We start from the raw sequence: 19,573 nt of genomic DNA on the forward strand, positions 1-19,573 counted from the left end.
CATGCAGGGAGGTCCGTGCAGTTGGTCTGTGTCGCTGGAGGCCCCCCTTTCCCTGCAGCCAGCTTCCGGAGGTCCCATGGTATCAAATAGCCTCTGTGGCCCTTCTCACATCCCCAGGCCTGGCACTCTGGTTGGTCGTCAACCTCCAGAAAATCGAAGAGATGTGAACTGAGGACAGAGCATATGGAACCACACGGGGCACCAGCGTGAGGGCAAGAACTGAGCCGGCAGGTGCTCTCTGGTCTGAGTCCACAGAGTGTCTGCTTTTATGGCAGAGCGCTGGGCAGGGGAGCAGTTAGTTGGCCTTAGGCTCCAACCAGGGCTCCGCAGGTGGAGCCCGGCCCCCGCACAGGCACGGTGACTGCCCCCATGTCCTTTCTTCTGGAACTTTGCAAAGTAAACCAAAGCCCAGCTCAGCCACAGTCAGAGAGCAGCCATGTCATTGCCACTACTGGGTCCCCTCCCCACTCCTTTCTACAGCACAGAGAAGAGTTTCTCCCAGCCTGGGGTGAGCAGTGGGAGAAGAGGGGTGAAAGGAGGACTTCAGAGCTGCTGAAGTGGGTTGCACATCGGTGTGGTGGGGGGCCCTGATGATGTGCTGGAGCTGGCCCACTCTCCCTGGCCCCACCCTTCAGTGAAGTCACTTTGGCAGCCCAAAAATGACCTTGGCAAGGAGTGGGCAGTATTTACACTGTAGAAATTAGGAAATATTGCAAATTAGGGTTCCCACCATCCCTCAAGAGCCAGGCTCCCAGCACAGCACGTGGGAGTCAGGCACAGTGTCAGAGAGAAGGCTCTCTGCTCACTTCACTCATCAGGGCAGTGATCTACCTTCTCACGCACGAACAGGTGGAGTTGGGCAAACATCATCTTTGCTAAAAATGCACACAATTCCAAGCTCCTCAGTCTCTGAAGTAGGAGCTGAGGACTTCAGAGCTGGGACAGAATAACTGCCAGAAAAATGCAGACTGAATTGTGACACCCAGCCCACCCTACCCCCACCACTCACAGGCCAGGAAATCTAGCCATGGGCTGCGAGAGCTGAGAAGGACCTGGGGGGTCATTTGATCCCATTTTAGAGATAAGGAAACTGAGGCCAGAGAAGGAAAGAGACTTACTTGAGGAAATACAGATGGAGGTGGCCAATAGGATCCTAGAACTGACACCTGCTGGCTCCAGGCCAGAGCACATCCTGCTGCTTCTTCAAGCAGCTCAGCTCTGTTTTCCCTGGGGGAAGGAGGGGTGTAGGCTTTGCTGCAGGCAGCTGGTAACTGTAGACAGCCACTTCACAGCTCCAAGCCTTGGTTTCATGCTCTGTAAGTTAGGAATGGTGCTAAGCGCTCATCCTCATTATTGCTAAGTCCTAAGAATTTTTTTTAAATGTGAGCATGCTTTGAGTTCCTTGGAAAATACTTATTTTGATGACTCAGTTATTCTTGCTAAGGCTACAGAAGAAGTAGAGTAACAAAGGAGACCATCTCAGTGGGGACATTGCTTTATGGAGCTCTTCCAGAGTCTGAATTACACATGCTTTCCTTTATTTGCAGGTTCCAGAGGAGGTACGTCTGGCACGCGACAGCCCCCATCCTTGGGGCTCAGGTTCACCAACAAGGAAAAGGCTTAGACTGCTGGCTCTGGGGTCTCGTGAAGTCTGGGCAGGGGCTCATGTCTATGAAGAGTGAATGCCCACCCCCGCCCCCTGAGCCCTGGTGAGGTTGCTCAGGTCCTAGGTCTCACGGTCTAAGCACATGGGGAGGGGTCCGGGACAGTCCCCATGGAACGTACTTTCTCCCTGAGGCCCGCAGAGTCAGACACATTTAGTCCTGGGTGGAGGTTCGTTGGTCCTGGAACTGCAGGAGACTCTTCTCAAGAGTCCTGTAGTGCTCCTAAAACAGGCTAGAGGGACTTCCCTGGCTGTCCAGTGGTTAGAACTCTGCACTGCCAGTGCAGGGGGCGCAAGTTCAATCCCTGGTCAGGGAACTAAGATCCCACCTGCCTCATGGCATGACCAAAACAAAAAAATTGGCCTAAAGAGAAATGATGAGCCCTACAAGTGGTATTATAAGGAGATGGGGGGACATAGCAAGAGACCTGGACCCCGTTCCCAGCTCTGCCACCTGCAGGCTGTGTGACCTTGGACAATTTACTTGCCCTATCTGAACTTCAGTTTCTTTGTCAGTAAAACTGACCAACCATCCCCCTTACCAGATCGTTGGGATGCATTGAGATACGTGAGAGCACTTAACAGGCCCACAGTCAGGCTTCACTGAGCTGGTGAGATGCACAGTTGCGGTGTGTGTCTTTAAAGGCCACGGTTGGTTATTCAAGTCAACACAAACGAGGCAGAGCAGCTGGTAGCGTCCTGGGTCTTTGTGGATGCTGTGGACAGACTGACACCCCAGGTTTGGGAGCTGGGACCCCTCCTCACCTGTCTGCTTGTGTCAGTGTGTCTACACCACACAGAACCGAGCGGATCCCAGCCACGGGGACTCTGATATCCCCGAGTCATTGCAGCAAGGCTGAGGACCTCTGTCTGAGCGAAGAGATGGGGTGTCTGCAGACAGTGGGTGAATGTGGGTCCCCTCTTACGTGTGTCTCTGAGCTGCTGTTTGGGCTGAAAGGTTTGCTTTTTATCTGTGACGCTCCAGCCTTATGGCTGTGATCCTCTTACCCCAAGGAGTGGAGAGGGCAGTGCTTGGAGCCCTTCCCTCCATCCACTCCCACATGCTCCTCTTTCTTCACCAGTTGACTGGACAGACCAACATCCACCTCAGCAAAAAATTCTTCCTGACAACCAGAGCGCGGGAGCGGTCGGACACCTTCATCAACCTGCGGGAGGTGCTCAACCGCTTCAAGCTGCCCCCCGGGGAGTACATCGTGGTGCCCTCCACCTTCGAGCCCAACAAGGACGGCGACTTCTGCATCCGGGTCTTTTCCGAGAAGAAAGCCGACTACCAGTAGGTCGTTCAGCCCTCCTCCTCCGCGCCCCTTGTTCCTGGCCTGCCTGGAGCAACCTCACTCCTCTGAATGTCAGTTTCTTTTTCTGTAACACCTGCCGGCTTCAGAGGCGAGTTATTGAAGGACTCTAGCGCTGTCATCACGTCAGCAAAGAAAATAGCCACTCAGGATCTTTGGGGTTAGAAAGGGGTGGTGGCAGAGCCAGTCGCAGAGCCTGACTTTACAGCCGTGTCTCCGAATGTCCACCAACTAGGGCAGTGCTGGTGGGATCCTTGTGTCCCCAGTCCGCCGGCCTGGCAGAGCCAAGGGTGTGAGTAAGTCTCCCCGCGGCAGTCACTAGGTCTCAAGGCGTTCCCCCTTCCTCACTGGAGCCCAGCTGTCCAGGATCCTTTTTAGCTGAAGCCACTGTCAGTACAGCCTCAATTCTAGTGGCTTCTGCTTCTCCGGCTGCTGCCCAACTGTGTCTGTTCATCTCGGCCCTTGACTGCATGCGATGTAATCAGCCTGGGGTAACTTAAGCAGATGGAGATTACTGGAAGGCCATGGAACTCTCTAGAACCTACGGGAGGCTGGACAACGGGATAGAAAAGTGCAGGGACCTCAGATGCTCCCGAGGACCAGGGTGTGGGAAGCAGGGGTTGTGGTGGCTGCCGTGTCCCCTCTGACCTGAGTCACATGCTCAAGGTCAAGAGACTCAGTAGAGTGTCTCCGTTGGATGGGCTCTAGAGGCTGCCTAGAAGGGGAGGGCAGCAGGCAGGAGGGCCAAGGATGATGGCCCAGGCTCCAAGACAGTGCACGGCAGAGAAGGAGTTCCTCTTGAGAAAACTGGGGTGTTGTTAAAGTGAGGGAAAGTGTCAGAGCTTCGAACGGGTAACAGCGCTGCCATGGCTGTAGCTTTCCTGCCTCTGACAGGCTCCCTTCCTCTGCTTAAGCTCGCCGTGGGGCAGGGCCTTGCTCTCAGCTCCTAGGATCCTCGGGGCTGGCCTGGTATTTAGCCTGTGGTCCCCACTGACAAGGAAATGGGGACATGACACAGTGCATTGGAATGACACGGTCCTATGTCAACCTCAGTCCCCTCCCGGGGAAACCTCAACCACCTCCTGCCCCGCCACCAACTCTGCCATCTCTTGGCGAGCTCCCTCCCCCAAGGGGACACGCCATCCCTCAAAGGTGTCCACCTTCTTGTCCCAGGATATTAATCCTGATTCTAACTGTCAGCACCAAGAAGTCTCCGCGTGCATCCTTCTGTGAGGCATCAGCACGGTAGACGGGACTCTTGGTGGTCTAGTTTGAGATCCCAGGGGCCGGAGGGAGACCCTCCTGGGCTTAACTTGCCTCACTGTAGAGCAGAAGGACCCAGCCCTTCACACAGGTGTGGGATAAACCAGCCAGTGCCCGAGCCTCATTTGAAATCTCCCCCAGGCCTCCCCGGCTGCCAGCCTCCTCCCGCCCTAGGCAGCAGGGTATGCTGATTCTCGGTGTGTTCACGAGGGCAAAGAGTGTTTCCAAGGGAACCTAAAAACTGTTCTCCAGGCCAGAGCACCACCGCCATAGTACATGGGAAGCCTGTGTTCTTTGATAAAGACCAAAAACTAGGGACCAAAAACATTCTGATGCTCCAAGTGTTTTTTGGTGATGACACTTTTTTAGATCGTTTCTGCTTTAATTTCTGCTGAAATTACGGGATGTGTTGTCACAGAAACTTGGGATGCAGAGAAACCCCCTGTGCCCACCCCATGCTGGGTGTAATATGCCAGTTCCATTTTAGCAGGGATTTCTGCCCACTCCCTCTGCAGTAACACACGCCTTCCTTCTGCTTCTAGAGTTGTCGACGATGAAATCGAGGCCAACATTGACGAGGTACTGTAACTGTTCGAATTCCATGCCTGTGTCCCACACAGCCCAAGAGGAGAGGAGCAGAAAATAACCCCAGGGGTTTCCGAGGCCCCTGGGACTTCAGGAGCACAGCTGGAAGCTGGGGTGCAGCCCTGGCCTGGGAGTCTGAGGGCCCCTCCTGCACCGGTTCTGGCTGCCACGTGGGGCCTGGGCGGCGCCCCAGGCGTAGCCCACAGGCGTGGGTGCCACGGAGGATGGGACCCCCAGCTGCTCTGAGCAGCAGGCGGTCTTGTCACTCCCCTTTCTGGACCTCAGTTTTCTCACTGATTAAACGAAAGTGCTGCACAAGATTTCTCAGGGTCCCCAGAGTCCCCAGAGTTGTGATTCGGGGTAAGGCCTGAGGGCTTTGAGGGCTACAGCTCAGGCCTTGCAGACTTGGCCCAGGTGGAGGAAGGGGACCACACAGAGGAAGGAGCACTCTTCGGCCGTCCCGATGCCCGCCGGGGCTCCGTGATTCTGTTACTCTCAGCTGCCGAGGCTCCACACTCGTCACAGTGAGAGACAGAACGATTTCCAACAGCCTCATATCTGTGCTCTCGACGTGGTCAGTGTCCTTCCAGAACTTGCCAGCTAGTCCTTATGTTTCTGAGCGCTTGTTAATTAGATCATGAAAGTCCATTTTAGTGGAATGTCAGAGAAGATGTCTATGTGAGAAATGAGAGTGTAATTCCCTCTCACATAGTATACATATTTCCTCTCGTGGGTTTTAACTGGAAAAAATTCTTTTATTAATTCCTCACCTGTCCTTAATCTCAGTAACCTTAGAATTCAGGCCCAAGAGAGGGAGAGAGGGTTCCTGAGCAGGGAGGGGAGGCCACCCTGGAAGGGAGAGTAGACATCTGCTGGTCACCCTCTCTCACTCCTGGGTCTCCCTCGCCTTCCAGATTGACATCAGCGAGGATGACATCGATGATGGATTCAGGAGACTGTTCGCCCAGCTGGCCGGAGAGGTGAGTGGTCCCCAGGTCCCTGTTATGTGTCCTGCTTTGATACCAAAAATGGGACAGTCTTTGTCCTCAAGGAGACTTCCATGTAAGCGGGGAGCAGAAACAAAAAACAAACAGAACAAAAGCAAAGAGGAGTTGCAAATGTAGCTGAGGTTTCCGTTGACATTCCTTGCTAACGGCCTCCCTAGACTTTTTGTGCATCAGTCGACAGGGGCTTCTGCTGTCCGGTCAGCTCTCGATGAGATCCTCCTACCTGAGGACTCCGGGCCTCTCCTGTGTCTGAGTCATTTGCTCTCTGCCACTGTGACTGAGGCGTGGAACTTGGCCGCTTCTTCTTGATTCCCACAAAAACATTTGGGGAGATGGCGGGTCTTTAATCTCAAGGATGTAAGCAACAGAGTACCAGACATCCCTGTTCTTTAAAAAGAAATCTCTCAGCCACTTGGGCTTCGGTCCACTACAAAGTTAGTGGGCCTCCTGTTCCAACAACTTCAAAAAATGCATTTTCCTCCATATATGGAGGATGCTAGCTCTTGCCAGTGTCCACTGTCGACTCACCTAGGCCTCCTCATCAAAGAGCTGAAGCAGGCACCACCTGCTCCTGCATGCCTCCTGGTTTCTAATGGAAGGAGCATCACAGAGATCCATTTCCCCATTAATTGAATCATACACACCGACATACACACACCCCCCACGAAGGCACAGTGTCAACCTTGGTCTCAAATAATAGGGCTTGTCCCCCAGTTACACAATATGTGTACGTGAACAGAGGCACCCACACCACTCCTGAGGGGCTCTGGCATCAGAGGCCACAGAGAAAGTGCTGGGCCAGTTCTTGGAGACAGCTGGTTCCAACTAACGCCACAGGTCTTGGTTTTGAAGGGAGGGGAAGGCATGCTGTGTGAGAGGAAAGTGTAAAGAACCGAGTCTAAAGACCACAAACATGGATAGAGTGGAGGATTTATTCTTTACGTTCTCTACAGCAAGGCAGTGGTGAATGAACTCTGCCTGTTTTAATGTTGTACACTGAAACACTAACTAGAATTCGGGCTGTGGCTGTGCTACTCGTAGTGCCATATGGGGGCGGCAGCATCATCTCCTGGGGGCTTGTTAGAAATGCACATGCGGGACCTCCCTGGTGGTCCAGTGGTTAAGACTGCAGCGGAGCACTGGTTCGATCCCTGGTTGGGGAACTAAGATTCCTCATGCCACACAAGGCCAAAAGAATAAATAAACGAGTAAAGAAAAAATTAAGTGCTTTAAAAATAAAGTAAAACATTAGCATCTTTAAAAAACAGAAATGCGCATGCATGCATAGACCCCAGATCTAACGCACCTCGCAGGGCTTCGCTGGAGCCCAGCTCCTCTGGACACCGGTCACACACCTGCTCCTCTGTGCTACATGCATTCCAAGGAAGCCAGTAATGACACTTTGGTTGTGTGTTTCCACAGGACGCAGAGATTTCTGCCTTTGAGTTGCAGACAATCCTGAGAAGAGTGCTAGCAAAGCGTGAGTATCCCCTCCTTGCAAATCCCTCATCCTGCTCGTCCTCGTGCAGTATGAGGGAACACGGGGATCCTTCCCTTTCCCATCTCAGATACTGTGATGGCTGAACCATCATTCCCAGTCCTGCTCAAATACTGCCACCACCAACAAAGAACTGGATGAAGGAGGTTCTACTCAATGTGATTAAAAAAAAAAAAAGGTGGGGGACAAAGGTAGGACTTCCCTGGTGATCCAGTGGTTAAGACACCTCACTCCCAATGCAGTGGGCATGGGTTCCCATCCCTGGTCAGGGAACTAAAATCCCACATGCCACGTGGCTTGGCCTAAAAAGGCAAATGTTTCTGGAGTCTGGAGGTCAAAAGTCATATCCAGGTTTCCATGACTTACTAGCTCTGCGGTCTAAATGAAATTAGGTAACCTCCCTGACTCTCGTTTCTTTATCTGCAAAATAGGCACATTATTATTTATCTCTTCAGAGTGACTGAGATGACATGTAGGAATTGTGTAGCACCAAGTCTGGGCTCTGTAAATGGTGGCTGTTACCATGATTAATTGGTAAGAAAGAGTGAGTCAGTCCAGACAAAGGAGGGAGCCGGAAAGCACTCCCCATCGCTGGACTCCCAGCTGTGTTCAGTGGGGAATGACTGACGGAGCGGCACTAGCTCACTGATTAGCCAAAAGATGGAAAAATGCATGATCTCTCTTTTACTCAAACTAAGGGGATGGCATTAAAAAGGCTCATCTCCCAAATGTGTGTTTAACTGCGCCTGGTCAGGCCAGTTCTTATTGGGAGAAATGTCACTTCAGTTGACCCAGTGGGCCAGGCAAGTGGCTTCAAGGCTGCCCAAATGGCTGCTTTCAGCCTGGGCTGACGGGCTTCCACAAAGAGTGGGCAGAAGTGGGTGGCAGCTTGAGAAGGAACTAGAGAGCCATGGTCCTCACATACCCTTTCAGGTTTAACTGTTTCTTAGGCAAAAACTAGGGCTTCCCAGAAGACTCGAGTGGTAAAGAACCCACATGCTTATGCAGGAGACATAAGAGACACTGGTTTGATGCAGGGCAACCCACTCCAGTATTCTTGCCTGGAGAATCCTATAGACAGAGGAGCCTGGCAGGCCGCAGTCCATAGGGTCACACAGAGTCGGACACGAGTTAGCACACATGCAAGCAAAAATTAACAAGGGCTGGATAGTCCACCTCCCCAGTGTTGATCACCACTGCAGAGGTTAGGGAGAAGGTGTGCACGCATGTGTGCACACTCACACACACATGTACACATAGAGGCATTTCCCCCTCAAGTTATCCTGAGAACTATGCTGCTTTGATAAGACAGCAGCAGTCCACTGAGCAGGGACTGTCGGGTATCAGTTCTCAGACCAAATCAGAAACAAGTGAGTATGTTGTCAGGTCTGAGTGTCAGTCTGGGGATTGTCTCTAGAAGTCCCGGGGACTTCACTCTGGCTCAATCCCAAGAGATGAAAATCCTCCTCTGGAAGCCAAAGAAGGTTCTAGGCCTGCAGGGTCTTCCATCACAGTGGATGCAAACAACACACCCTTCATGGAAACCATCTGTGGCCTTGGAACAAATGGCTGCTTTTGAGCGTCTGTGATTCGAGGAGCTGCAGTTAGGGGGTCGATCGGCCAGAAAGGCTGGGCCAGGGCAGGGCTTCCCCAAGATGCGTCCCAGTCCTAGGCTCCCCTCCTCTGATCTGGGGGTGACGAGAAGATGGTGTTTACCCTCAAGGCCGCCAGGCACAAGTGAGGTCACGGGCTCTTCAGCTGTGTGGCCGTCATAAGCCCAGGGACACAGAGGCTCGTTATTTCTGCACAGATGTGGGAAGGGTGGGGGAGGGGTATGGCCAGCTCAGATTCAGCTGCTCTTTGTTGGGGGCACAGCAGTGGCCTCCCCCACACCTCAGAGCGCGGTACCTCCCCCCAAGCAATGCCTGGTGACTCCTCCTTCTCCCCAAGGGGCCCACGCACAGTCTCATGCCCACACGGAGAAGGGGTCAGTGCCCAGAAGGGCAGCTTTGAGACAGGTTAGGTCCTAACCTTTCATGGCAAAAGGGGTGGGCTCCCCTGAAGGCTGTGGGAAGACTCATGTCTGTGGCGAGGTGCTCACTCCACCTACTGACCACCAACTACATGGGACTCACCTTGCAAGTGACTCACCCAGGAGAATACAGGCTCCAGCCCTCAATTCCCACCCAGCTGGGGACACACAGGACCCCTGAACACCTACAAAGAGATAGTTAAGTAAACATCTTCTTCTTCAGGGCCCAGCCTAGGATGAACACATGGGGCTTCCGATCTGTCCACAGGTGGCTTTGCACTTAAAAGCCCAGATCCTTATCATCCTGTTATTTATTTAAAAAACACTTGGCCTTCCTTGGCGGTCCTATGGTTAAGACTCCACCTTCCAATGCAGGGGGCAAGGTTTCAACCCCTGGTTGGGGAACTAAGATACCACATGCCATGCGGCACAGTCAAAAAATTTTAGAAAGCTCTTATTAAAATCCTGGGTGCCCGTGGCTAATATACAGAGAAGTCAAAAAAAGGTTACACATCTCTGCACTGGCCCAGTATCATGGCCATCAGCCTTATGTGGCTATTTAAAATAACTTAAGTGGCTCCTCTGGTGGCTCAGCGGTAAAGAATCCACCTGCAATGCAGGAGACACTGGGTTCAGTCCCTGGGTGGGGAAGATCCCCTGGAGGAGGAAATGGCAACCCACTCCAGTATTCTTGCTGGGAAAACCCCATGGACAGAGGAACCTGGTGGGCTACAGTCCATGGGGTCACAGAGTCAGATGTAACAACGACTTAGCACACACAAGTGGATCCCACATCAGGGGTGCAGACACAGGACTTCCCTGTCCTCCCAGAAGGTCATGTTGAATAGCACTGCTCCACAAGATGCTCCTCTCACACTTCTTTTGATCCTAGGCCAAGATATCAAGTCCGACGGCTTTAGCATTGAGACCTGCAAAATCATGGTGGACATGCTCGACGTATCCTTTAACAGGCCCCGAGGACAGAGGCTGGGGGAGTGTGAAACTGCACTCTGGGAAGATTCAAACACATGCTTCCTTCCCCTCACAGCGGCCAGCGGTCCCCGCCGGCCGAGGTGTAGGACTGTTGTCAGCAGTGACCTCTCTCGCTGGGGAAATTCGGGAAGCTTCAGATGAGGGAATGCGAGATGCCACATTCACTCCAGCCCTCTCCCCTCCCACCACCCGCACCACAGGCTGAGTGGTTCCTGGGCTCTTGCAGAAAGTGCCCAACAGCACACCCACCGTCACCTGCCAGGGCAGTTTGGACTTGTTACCTCTAGGGGAGCAGTCCCTAAACCATGGTATTTCTGATGTGAATGTTTCCCCAGGCATGGTTTTCCGTCCTAAGAGCGCCCCTGCCCCCCAACAAGAGCACAGTCCTTCGTCTTTGCTCTGGCCCCTTCCTAGGCCACCACCTGGCCCCAAGGCCGACTCCTCACCCATCCAGTGTCCTTCCTGCTTCCTGGGAGGTGCTGGGCAGGAGTGGCCTGGATGGTCCAAGCTGCTGTGAAGCTTCATTTGGTGGGCCCTTGGCACCTGCTGTGAGCTCCCCTCACAAAAGTCCTCTTAGAAATAATAATTCTCCCCAAATAGGCAAGGGCCAGGCCATTAAAAGCCGCCCAAAGCCTCTGCATATCATCCGAGGGCTCATTGCTAGCAGCACCTGGGGCCTTCAGCAGATCACCCCAGACCAGTCAGCACGCAGGGTGAGGGGGTCTGCAGGTCTCTACTGGGCCTGTCCACCAGCCCTTAGAGGGAGCTCTAGCCAGTGTGAAGAGTGGAAAAGGGCCTTCTACGAGAGCTCCTCGTGGATGACTGGGGTTACCAGACTCCCCAGGGGAGAGGACAGACGAGGTGACTCAGCCCGGGTGGACCCAGACTCCAGGAGCTTTCCTTAACTGAAGGCAGTCGGATGGGAGTGGCAAACTGGGTCTGAAGGAGTTCTACATTCTCTGGACGAAGATTCAGAAATACCAAGTGAGAGCCCATGAGGGCCGGGCGGCAGGGGCAGTGGGTCTGTGTTGGGATGTGGAGGAACAGCTCCAAGGGGAGGGGACTGTGCCTGTGACGGAGCTCAGAATGGGTGCAAACAGGTCGGGGCAAATTAAGTGGCATACTTCCTTATGGACTGGAGACGGGCTCATCTAAAAGCCACCATCAAACGTCCTGAAAAGGTTTGTGTAACTGTAATCCCTTGTAGTTTGGGTTTCTGACAGCTCAAGTGCAAAGATTACAGAAGATAGTAACAGGACTCATGGAGTTGGCTAGGTGACTTGATGGGCTTATTTATAATCCAGCTCACACAAAGAGGCAAAATACTATTTAAGGCTGAAACGTGGATGATTTTTCCAAGGCCAAAGTAGAGGCACAGAGCTGGAAACACCCCAGCCCCACTTAGCACATAGCACAGAGGTAACTTGCTGCCTTTCAGGTCATGATTTTCTGTTTTGTATGTTCCAGAAAATTTACCGGGAAATTGATGTGGACCGGTCTGGAACCATGAACTCCTATGAGATGCGGAAAGCATTAGAAGAAGCAGGTAATACTTCCTCACTGTATTTTCTTTCTTTTATCTGTAGAACATGTGAAAACTTAGACTATATGATACAAAGCTTGGTAAACTGAAATAAAGTAGGTGCTGCTGCTGCTGCTGCTAAGTTGCTTCAGTCGTGTCTGACTCTGTGCGACCCCATAGATGGCAGCCCACCAGGCTCCTGCCCCTGGGATTCTCCAGGCAAGAATACTGGAGTGGGTTGCCATTTCCCTCTCCAATGCATGAAAGTGAAAAGTGAAAGTGAAGTCGCTCAGTCGTGCCCGACTCTTAGTCACCCCATGGATTGCAGCCTACCAGGCTCCTCCGTCCATGGGATTTTCCAGGCAAGAGTATTGGAGTGGGGTGCCATTGCCTTCTCCAAAAGTAGGCGCTGGTTCAATACAAACACCTCCTTTTCGTTTGAATTTTAAAAACGAATTGGTAAAATGAAATGGAGTCCAGGATGTGTCTGCTCTCTAAGGCTTCTTGAATCCCATTTCCCTCTGAGGGCCCTGTTGGGTTGCAGGCAAAGTCAGTTCTCAACAGACCCACCACCCCCACTCCCCACTCCCCACCCTGTTCAGGTGCAGAAGTGGGGTGTCCAGCTCCATCCTTGAGTGAGTCCCTAACAGAATGTGATGTCCGTAAAAAAGGACACGAGCTGTGGGAGACCTGCAGAGTGGGAGACTGGTGTGGGGACAGATATGACAACATGGAGTTGTTCATTCGATGGGATAATGCTGCAGCAGAGACCCCCCAAGTGAGTGGTTTAAACAACATACACCATTCTCTAACATAGCAATTCAAGCTCAAGCCGTCCAAGGCCAGGATGGTGTCTCCTGCTGTCAGGGACCCGGGTTCCCTCTGTCATATTGTGTCACCAGCCTGCAGAGCATTGCCTGTATCTGCAGGACCAGGACAGCTTGCCAAAGCCACATGCTAGCAACAGGCTGACAGAAGGAGGGAAAGACAGTCTCCTTGTCTTCATATATATATGGGCTTCCCTGGTAGCTCAGCTGGTAAAGAATCCATCTGCAATGCAGGAGATCCCAGTTCGATTCCTGGGTGGGGAAGATCCCCTGGAGAAGGGATAGGCTACCCACTCCAGTATTCATGGACTTCCCTAGTGGTTCAGACAGTAAAGAATCTACCTGCAATGCTGGAGACCTGGGTTCAATCCCTGGGTTGGGAAGATCCCCTGGAGGAGAACATGGCAACCCACTCCAATACTCTTGCCTGGAAAATCCCCATGAACAGAGGAGCCTAGCAGGCTACAGTCCATAGGGTTACAAAGAGTTAGACATGACTCTTTGTCCATGTAAGTGTGTACGCACACACATATAAAGTATTATCTGGCTGCTTGCAATCCTCCTTGGGTCGTGTGAGATCTTTCATCATGTTATGTGAACTCAGTAGTTCATGGTGTGCGGGCTCAGTTGCCCCAAGGCATGTGGGATCTTAGTTCCCCAACCAGGCATGAACGCGTGTCCCCTGCATTGCAAGGTGGATTCTTAACCAGTGGACCACCGGGGATGTCCCAATCTCCTTGCCTTTAAGGGCATACATCACTCTGTACACAAATCCCAGTGCCAGGGCTTAGTCACAAGGCCTCAGAGGACTGTAAGGGAAACTGAGAAATGTAGCTTGAATTCTAGGCAGCCATGACCTGTTAAAAATTCTACTACTGTGGGAGACCTCCTTGGTGGTCCAGTGATTAAGACTCCACACTCCCAATGCAGGAGGCCCAGGTTCAATCCCTGGTCAGGGAGCTAGAGCCCACATGCCACAACTAAAGAGCCTGTGTGCCCCAACTGAAAGATCCTGCATGTGGCAACAAAGATCCCGTGTGCTGCAGCTAAGACGCAGCACAGCCAAATTAAAAAAAAAAAAAAAATTCTACTACTATGGAAAAAGGGAGAATTAATATTGGTTTAGCATGAACAGTTTCTGCCACATCCATCCAGCAACGCCAGAGGCACTAGGTTTGCAAAAAAAAATCTCACAGCAGAGCAACCAGGGGGACCAAAGCAAAGACAACTGTCATCTAAACCGCCCCGCCAGGTCCACAGCCCATGCACAGAGCCCACGGGTGCAATCGAACACCTCGCCATCAGTTTGCTTGTTCATTTAACTTCAGGTTTCAAGATGCCCTGTCAGCTCCACCAAGTGATTGTCGCCCGGTTTGCAGATGACGACCTCATCATCGATTTTGACAATTTTGTCCGGTGTTTGATTCGACTGGAGACACTGTTCAGTAAGTGCCCATTGGGGGAAAAGACCCATTTCAGTTCTCTCGGCAGGAAAGCAGCCTACTTTTCTTCATGGGTGAAACAACCTGAGCCAGAGACGAGTCTGTTCAGCTGGGAATGAAACTCCTTCTTTAATCTGGGGATAGTGGGAAGAAATCATAGCTGTGACATTCGATGAAATCGGCTGCCAGTCTGGGGAAGAGGATAATGTGATCTTTGTTTCAGTTCACTCATTTATGTGACATCCTCTTTCTTCCTCCACAGGGATATTTAAGCAGCTGGACCCCGAGAATACTGGAATGATCCAGCTTGACCTTATCTCTGTAAGTCAGCAGCCTCCCAGCCCAGACTCCTAGGGGAGAAGGGCTGTTACCGGGGCGACAGAAGCCTGAAGCTTTTGGTCTGTTAGTGACAGGCTATAAATGGTTATGAGATCCCAAACTGCACTTCTGTTTGGTTGTTCCCAACTACCTATTGATTCTCCAATCCAAGAAATACATGTGGCTCCTCCTCCCAAGAACTTTGCCCTGAGAATAGCACAAAGTTAGAATAAGGAGAGGGTGGCTGCAGAAGGCCTCTTAGAAAAATGACCTGCTAATTAGCATGCATGGGAGAAGGTGCTTATGCAAAGAAGTCCTTTGGCTGAAAGTTAAGTGGGTGTTAGGAAGAGCCATCATTCTTAGTTTTGCTTAAAAGGACTTTGTGAGCAAATTACTTTTCTCCATTTCCTCTGCCCTTGAAGTAAAACTAACAATAGTGACTAAGCGTGCCATATGTAATAATTGTGTTCATATGGTCTGGAACCCCAGTGACAGCCACCTATAAAATGATCACCAATCCAAATTCAGTTGGTACTCCAGTTCCACAGAAAGCAAAGCACAAAATGTTCTCTTGTCATCCAAAGACGACAAAGTGAGTGACGTACTCACTTCAAAGGAGGTCACTGGGGTTACTTTCATCCTCACAGGGCCCCAGCCTGCTTTTCCTCTGTCTGAGGGGGAGCTGAGCTTGGAACAGGGCTACCTACAGAGGGTGGGGTGGCATGACCAGTGCTGAGTGGGGATGACCGGATCCCATGGGCCAGAGAGGAGCAGAGTGTCAAGGACAGGGGGTGGGGTCGGGGGATGAGGGACTGTCACTTCTTTCCTTAAATTTAGAACTCTGGAGGAACCCAGAAACTAAATGACTCTTTCAGTCTGCTATTATGCATTTTAAAGTAACATGAGCCAACTGCAGATACATTTTAGCTGGTTCCAAAGAACTAATTTGCTTGAAACTCATGTAGCTCAGGAAATAACCCTCCCCTGAGACTGCAGTTAAGGTAGAGGCATTCCAGTTGGGGCCAAACATGCCACGTGTGAAGTTTGCAACTGTAGCCCCCTTTATCATTCTCAATGGAAATCTATTCCTCCCCGGCTGCCACTGTTCCCTATGACCAGCCTACTCACACCACCATCCCCATTTCCTCTAGGAAGCATCTTACCCACTGGCTTTCCATCCTTTCTTAGCCTTTCCTCTTACAGGTCCCTGGAGTTCCCCAGTCTTTTTTGTTTTTGGCTAAGGTGGTAACAGCAGGAAGATCTCCCCTTTGGTTTGCCATGATGGTCAACCTTGCCTGCAGGCTAGACCTGGGAAACTTCAAAAAGTCCCAATGTCCAGGCCCATTCCAGACTTAATTTCATTAGAATCTGGTGTAAAGTTCCCAGATTCCTCCAATATAGAACTAAGGTTGGAAACCACTAGTTTAAGGGTTTATCCACACCCTAAGCTAACCTCTGCTGTGACACTCTGAGGCACAGAGGTGGAACTGCTAATTCAAGTGTCCAAGTGTCATCGTTTCAGTCAACCTTGTAATTCGATTCGTGACCACCTGATTCAAATAACCACTTTTCACTGCCCTGTAAAAAGCTAGACTCTAGAAATCAGGTAGAAAGAAATGTGAGTTAGTGCAGTCACATCTTAAGCCTTAATCAGCTTTTCTGGTAAAACAGGCAATCTTTCAAAATAATCTACACCCTTTGAGTTTAAAAAGTGATCCCTGATTTTTTTTTTTCTTCCTTTCCTCACAGTGGCTGTCTTTTTCAGTACTTTGAAGTGATAACCAATCTGCCTGAAGATGTCTCATGAAAGAAAATCAGCTGAGGACTAAGCTTCCACGGAGAAACTTTTTATCTAGATCTTGAAATTATGGGAACATTTACTTAAACTGATGATTAGAGCTGAAAATGATATTGTCGACTTGAGAAAGCAGAACTTTCAGATATCCAAGTAAAAGATTTGCATATAATCATACTAAATGCAAGTCACTTAAACCCTTGACAAACTTAGAGAAAAATCTTCCATCTGTATATAGTATATACTTTTTACTTTTACACACTTTCCTGTTTAGAGCAATATTAAATCAGGAAAAACTGCAGGGAGGTGTTTAACAGCTGAGCTTAATTGAACATTCAGTCAACCTCAAAGGACACAACGTCCTTGCCAGCAATAGTTAAAGCAACTTCAAGTTTAAAAATGCAGCTATGACATCTACCAAACAGCTGTCCAGGGATTCCTTATTGCCCTTGGGTATAATGGGAAAACATGATGCATCATGAAGGCATCTCAAGAGGCCAGGTGAGAAGCACATCTCAGTCACTGGGTTAAGAGACAGATTTTATATAACATTGATTGGTTAACCAGCATGTCTTAACTCAAGTGCTGGAGCACATCTGGTCTTAACACACTGAGTGTTATGATACCAAAAGGATGCTACTCTGGCTCAGCTGAAGCACTGACCCAAACTGGGCATCTGTCTACAAGCCCACTGTGATGGAAGACAGCACAGCTGTTTGCCGCCCGCCTCAAATCTTCCCCAACTTCCCCACTAGCATCCATGCATGGACTGGGGGGAACGTCTCATAGAAACCCCCAGGGAAACCACCCAAGCTTGTTTCCTGGCTTTAACTTGGGGAAAATGCTAATGACATTATACAAATACTGCCTTGTTGCCTTATCTTCTTCCAAGTGTACTGTTCAATAAAGAGTCGCTCAGGCAATCCCACGTGGGTGCTGTTCTTCCTGGAGAGGCGCAGCAGTGAGCACCCCCAGTCACAGCCCACCCCACTCCAGCAAGGCGTGCTCCCTCCCTCTGAAACTGCCTGTATTGGGAGGAGGGGCCTGCTCATCTACCATTTCGTGGAACTGTAAAACTTTGTAAAAATCCAATTCAGAAGCTCTGATAATTGACCCTAAAGTTAGCTCCAATGTCTGCTGCTTCTTGGTCTCCTGAAGAGATACCGGCAGTTTTGGGGTGTGCCTGCCACTGAGTGTCCTTTGGTGGAGGGAGTAAGAGAGATCCGGAAAGGCATGCAACTAAAGCCCTGGTCAACTGCTGGGGATCCTTAAGGAATGGTGGACGGGAAATATGACTAGGAAAGATGACTAGGAAAGTGGTAAACGGCATTCGCTGGCTACTGGCCTGACCTCTTTTGATGATCACCACTTACTTCCCAAAGTCAAATCCTATGACCACATTTGGGCCCACCTGAGATAATCCAGGATAATCTCCCTATTGTCAGGTCAGTTGATTAGGAAATTTAAATCTGAAAAACCCTCTTGGCAGTACCTAGATTAGTGCTTGATTAAATAACCAGGTGTCTCAGGCTGCTGTAAAAAAATACCACAGGCTGTGTAGCTTAAACGACATCTATTTCTCATGGTTCTGGAGGCTGGGACATCCAAAACCAAGGTGCCAGCAGATTCAGTGTCAGGTGAGAATGGCAGCCTTCTTGGGGTATCCTCACAGATTATACTAGACTTTTCCTCTTATCAGGACACTAAGTTCATGCAGCCCCACCCTCATGTAAACCTAATCACCTCCCAAAGGCCCCACCTCCAAATACTATCACACTGGGGATTAGGGTGTCGACATGAATTTTAGGGGGACACAAATATTCAGTCCACAACACAACAGAACAAGAATATGGGGGACTGGCGGGGCATCTTCAGAATTTTGTCTACCACACAGGTCCTCTGACATTTCGTCCATGTTTTCTCTACTCACTATTAGTCTGAAAGGCACAGTATGTTCTGCTGTCTACCTTCCTTTCTTGCTAGAATCTACTACTCGTAAAAATGTCTAAGGAAACGTGACCACTCGTTTTCTCACCTGTATCTTCTAATAAATGAAACAGTTTTACTAAGCAAAATGAGGTCCCCAACAATTCACAAACTTGGTAACATATTAATGTGCAGGCTGGGGCTACATTAACTTTACATCCTGTAACTCAGTGTATATAACCATATGAAGCCTCTGAAATAAAATGAGGACACAAACAGCCTGTCAGAAGCTCTAGGTAAAGGTACAAGCTTCTATCACCATGGCCTCTAAGATCTTTTATAAAAAGTCTTAACTCTATATCAAAGACCACCACAAAAATCACAAATTGCAAAACTGAGCAAAGAAATATTTAATCACATGGCTGGTAAAGAAATATTATTTTTCAGCAGAGTATGATATTCCAATGACTTAGGAACTTGAAACACAGCTGTTAATGACATAAAAAACTAAAGCCAGTAAAAAGCTTAGAGTCAAAAAGTTTAATTTTATTACAATTATTTTTAAAGTCAACTATGATCTTGACAAATATCATGAGTTAAGTCTATAGCAAGTCTCTAATTTCTGAGATACAAAAGACAATAAATATAGATTCAAATCTCAGCCTAAAAACAAGAATCTAAATCTACCTGTAGTGTAGTGTGGTTTCAATATTTCAAAGATACGGTGCTACGAGGAATCATACCATCAGGTTATTGCTCACTGACAACCATCAAACAGTTCTTCACAGACAAGACACAGTCTGCGGCGCCTTTGAGCCTCCATGCAAGTCCCCCGCGGGCCTGCTGTTCTGGGGGACAATCAGATGGCACTGTGGTGGCACTGGTCCTGGTGGGAGGACAGGGGTGTGGCAGGCGCTGAAACACACCACCGGAAGCAGGCCAAGGAGCCGACCTCGCAGTAGTCCAGTAAGTGGTCCCATTTCTTGCAGAGAACAGGATTGTCACCATGGATCTTTCGGAGTACAACACAGGGCACCTTGCCCAGCACAGCGCATCAGCTTCCTGCCAAGCTCTGCTCCAGCGAGCTGAGCATCCTTCGCCAACAGTGGCTGCTCCAAGCCTTCATCTGCTTCCAGAGCTCCTTCTTCATGGCTTTCAAGTTACTCTGTCATTAAAATCAGTCTTGAGAAATTTCTGCCGCAAACGATCATACTGTTTCTTCTTAGTGGTAACAGAGATGAATTCTTCATGAACTAAACATCTGCAAAGTTTCAGGCCAAGCTCCTTTGTCTTGGTTTAATTCTTGGGTATAGCTGTTAAAAGAAGTTTTAAAATATTTACATATGCACGACATGGGAGTATAACACCTTCAGGAAAGTATGGGGGCGG

At 50.0% G+C, this 19,573-nt stretch overlaps 2 protein-coding genes across 4 annotated transcripts in view; one reads left to right on the forward strand and one right to left on the reverse strand.

Moving 5' to 3' along the window:
* The window catches only part of CAPN2 (calpain 2), a 58,218-nt gene extending 41,037 nt beyond the window's left edge, over positions 1 to 17,181 (forward strand). Inside the window, exons 11-21 of the mRNA XM_019976266.2 lie at positions 1,548 to 1,559; positions 2,746 to 2,957; positions 4,782 to 4,818; positions 5,739 to 5,804; positions 7,254 to 7,311; positions 10,254 to 10,318; positions 11,270 to 11,338; positions 11,822 to 11,900; positions 14,032 to 14,148; positions 14,408 to 14,466; positions 16,213 to 17,181. Coding sequence (XP_019831825.1) covers positions 1,548 to 1,559; positions 2,746 to 2,957; positions 4,782 to 4,818; positions 5,739 to 5,804; positions 7,254 to 7,311; positions 10,254 to 10,318; positions 11,270 to 11,338; positions 11,822 to 11,900; positions 14,032 to 14,148; positions 14,408 to 14,466; positions 16,213 to 16,236 — 798 coding nt within the window. The 3' untranslated portion in view covers positions 16,237 to 17,181. The remainder of the gene's footprint in view (positions 1 to 1,547; positions 1,560 to 2,745; positions 2,958 to 4,781; positions 4,819 to 5,738; positions 5,805 to 7,253; positions 7,312 to 10,253; positions 10,319 to 11,269; positions 11,339 to 11,821; positions 11,901 to 14,031; positions 14,149 to 14,407; positions 14,467 to 16,212) is intronic.
* A 1,389-nt stretch (positions 17,182 to 18,570) lies between these two features.
* Positions 18,571 to 19,573, reverse strand: part of TP53BP2 (tumor protein p53 binding protein 2) — a 67,793-nt gene continuing 66,790 nt past the window's right edge. For all 3 annotated transcript variants that reach the window (XM_070768017.1, XM_070768019.1, XM_070768018.1), the window contains one exon: positions 18,571 to 19,497. In XM_070768017.1, coding sequence (XP_070624118.1) covers positions 19,456 to 19,497 — 42 coding nt within the window. In that variant the 3' untranslated portion in view covers positions 18,571 to 19,455. The remainder of the gene's footprint in view (positions 19,498 to 19,573) is intronic.

This window comes from Bos indicus, chromosome 16 (assembly GCF_029378745.1).
Source record: "Bos indicus isolate NIAB-ARS_2022 breed Sahiwal x Tharparkar chromosome 16, NIAB-ARS_B.indTharparkar_mat_pri_1.0, whole genome shotgun sequence".
Lineage (NCBI taxonomy): Eukaryota > Metazoa > Chordata > Mammalia > Artiodactyla > Bovidae > Bos > Bos indicus.